General features: G+C 65.4%; 1 protein-coding gene across 1 annotated transcript in view; it reads right to left on the bottom strand.

The window, feature by feature from the left end:
* LOC102040298 (cullin-9) overlaps window positions 1-2,004 on the bottom strand; it is a gene marked incomplete at its 3' end in the record, with an annotated part of 15,035 nt that overhangs the window by 7,178 nt on the left and 5,853 nt on the right. Inside the window, exons 3-7 of the mRNA XM_031065369.1 lie at window positions 1,983-2,002; window positions 1,740-1,875; window positions 1,356-1,546; window positions 503-872; window positions 90-286 (exon numbers count right to left, since the gene is read on the bottom strand). Of these exons, the coding sequence (XP_030921229.1) occupies window positions 90-286; window positions 503-872; window positions 1,356-1,546; window positions 1,740-1,875; window positions 1,983-2,002 (914 nt within the window). The remainder of the gene's footprint in view (window positions 1-89; window positions 287-502; window positions 873-1,355; window positions 1,547-1,739; window positions 1,876-1,982; window positions 2,003-2,004) is intronic.

Genomic DNA, 2,004 nt, shown 5'->3' with positions numbered 1-2,004 from the left:
TCTTCCAGCTCAGCACCGGCCCCCACCCTGCCCACAGGGCCCTCCCCAGGCTGCAGGAGGGCTGTGCAGCTCCCCAGCACTCACCCGGCGCTCCCGATGCCCAGCCCGCCCTGGGCTGTGCCAGCTTGCTGCTCCGACTTGGGCTCCTCCTCCAGCATCTCCAGGATGTGCTTGAGCCCAGCTAAGCGCAGCCCCACCGCTGAGCTGCTGCTCTGGATCACCTCCACCACAGCTGCAACCTTGGCCAGCGAGCCGCTCTCACTCAGCCCCTTGGAGCTGCCCAGCGCTGGCCGCAGGGACGGAGCTGTCAGGGCAGCGCTGACACCTCCAGCAGCTCCCAGGGTGCCGCACAGCCACACACCCAGCACCCACAGGCACCCCCACCCACCTCAGGCGGCCCTGGCTGCACGGCCCCCATGCCCTGCCCAGAGCCTTCCCCTGTGGAGCCAGCAGTGCCGCTGCCAGCACGGCGCCTGTGCCCCAGCGTGTGGCAGGACATTACCTTGGCTCTGCTCCTCCGTCACCTCTGGCAAGAACAGCCCTTCCCTCTCCAAGAGCTCGCTGAACAGCTGGGAATCCGACTTCACTGCCACACCGAGGTCCTGGGGCGGCCCTGGGGCTGCACAAAGGTCTCCCTCCGCTGCCTTGGCCATCGTGCCTTCAGGGCCGGCGCTCCTGTCACCCTCTGAGGACACTGCGGGGCTCCCTCCACCATCCTGCTCGGCTCCCCCCCCCAGGGAGTGTCTGGCGTAGACACGGGAGCCACGCAGGTCCCGCAGAGAGCTGCCCTGGCACCGCTCCTCCAGGACCTGCAGCACCTTCTGGGCCAGCTCCGCAGGCACCGACAGCTGCACCAGCGCTTCTTCATCCACCTCCGACAGCCACACCCACGGGGACAAGTTAACCTCGGGCTCGCCACGCACCCCACGCCCCTTGTGGCGGCCCCTGGCACCACGGACAGAAAGGCTGCACCGCCAGAGGTGCCCAGGGCCACTGCCCACTGCCACCCTCCCCTGCCTGTCCCCAGCCCGACTCCCACCAGCCCACACCTCCCACCCGTGCTCAGCACCCAACTGCAACTGGCAGAGTCACCCCACGGCCTCGCCTCGCCTGCCCAAACCTTGCTGGACAGTCACTCTGCAGTCAGGGGACACTGCCTGTCCTCTCATCTCCATCACTGCTCTGCTGGGCCAAGCTCTCCAAGCTCTCCCCATCCCCACTCACCCTCCCATTTCTGCCCCGCTCACGCTGGCCCTGCACAGCTCACACTTGCCATCTCCTCTGGGCCTGCTCCCTTCCCTCATCTTCCCTTTGCTCCTCCCTCCCATTTCCCTGCTGCAGGCACTGGTCCCTACCTGCTCTCCCAGGTGCTGCTGGATGAGGCAGGTGATCTCTTTCTGCTCCTGTGCTTCCAGCTTCCTCACAAAGAAGAGCAGCTCCCACCACTCGGCACGGCTCAGGGTGTCTGCAGCCTTGGGCAGCCGCTGCCCCAGGTAAGGCAGGGAGTACAGCCCCCCCAAGGGCTTGCACAGGAATGGCTGTGGAACTGCAGGGGAGCAGAGCAAGGGAGGGCACCGTCAGCTCTGCCAGCTCCCCCATCCTCTGCTGCATGCTCCTCATTCCTCGTGCTGGGCAGAAGAGGTCCCCACCATACCATAGCTTGCTGGGAGAAAGGAAGGTGACAGGAGGGCAGTGGGAGAGTTGGAACACGCTCGAAGGAGACCGACGGGGCTGCTCACCTGCTCTCAGTCTGTGGTTTCGTGTCAGGATGTTCACCTTCTCCTGGCCCTCCAACTCCTTTTGTTCTGAAGGGCCAATTATCTCAACCATGTGCCAGTGAACCCAGTAGGTACAGCCCAGAGCTTGCCAGTACACCTGGAGAAGAAAACCCAGCACACATCCAGCTGGCAGAAGGCAAACCCAACCCCACCGTGCCCATGCAAGGCTGCACAGGAGAGCAGAGAAGCCCCTTGGAGCGGTACCTGCACCGGGGGCACGCCGCCG

Source organism: Geospiza fortis, unplaced genomic scaffold (assembly GCF_000277835.1).
Source record: "Geospiza fortis unplaced genomic scaffold, GeoFor_1.0 scaffold367, whole genome shotgun sequence".
Classification (NCBI taxonomy): Eukaryota; Metazoa; Chordata; class Aves; order Passeriformes; family Thraupidae; genus Geospiza; species Geospiza fortis.
The sequence above is the reverse complement of the archived record's forward strand: the minus strand, read 5'-3'. Positions and strand labels throughout refer to the sequence as shown.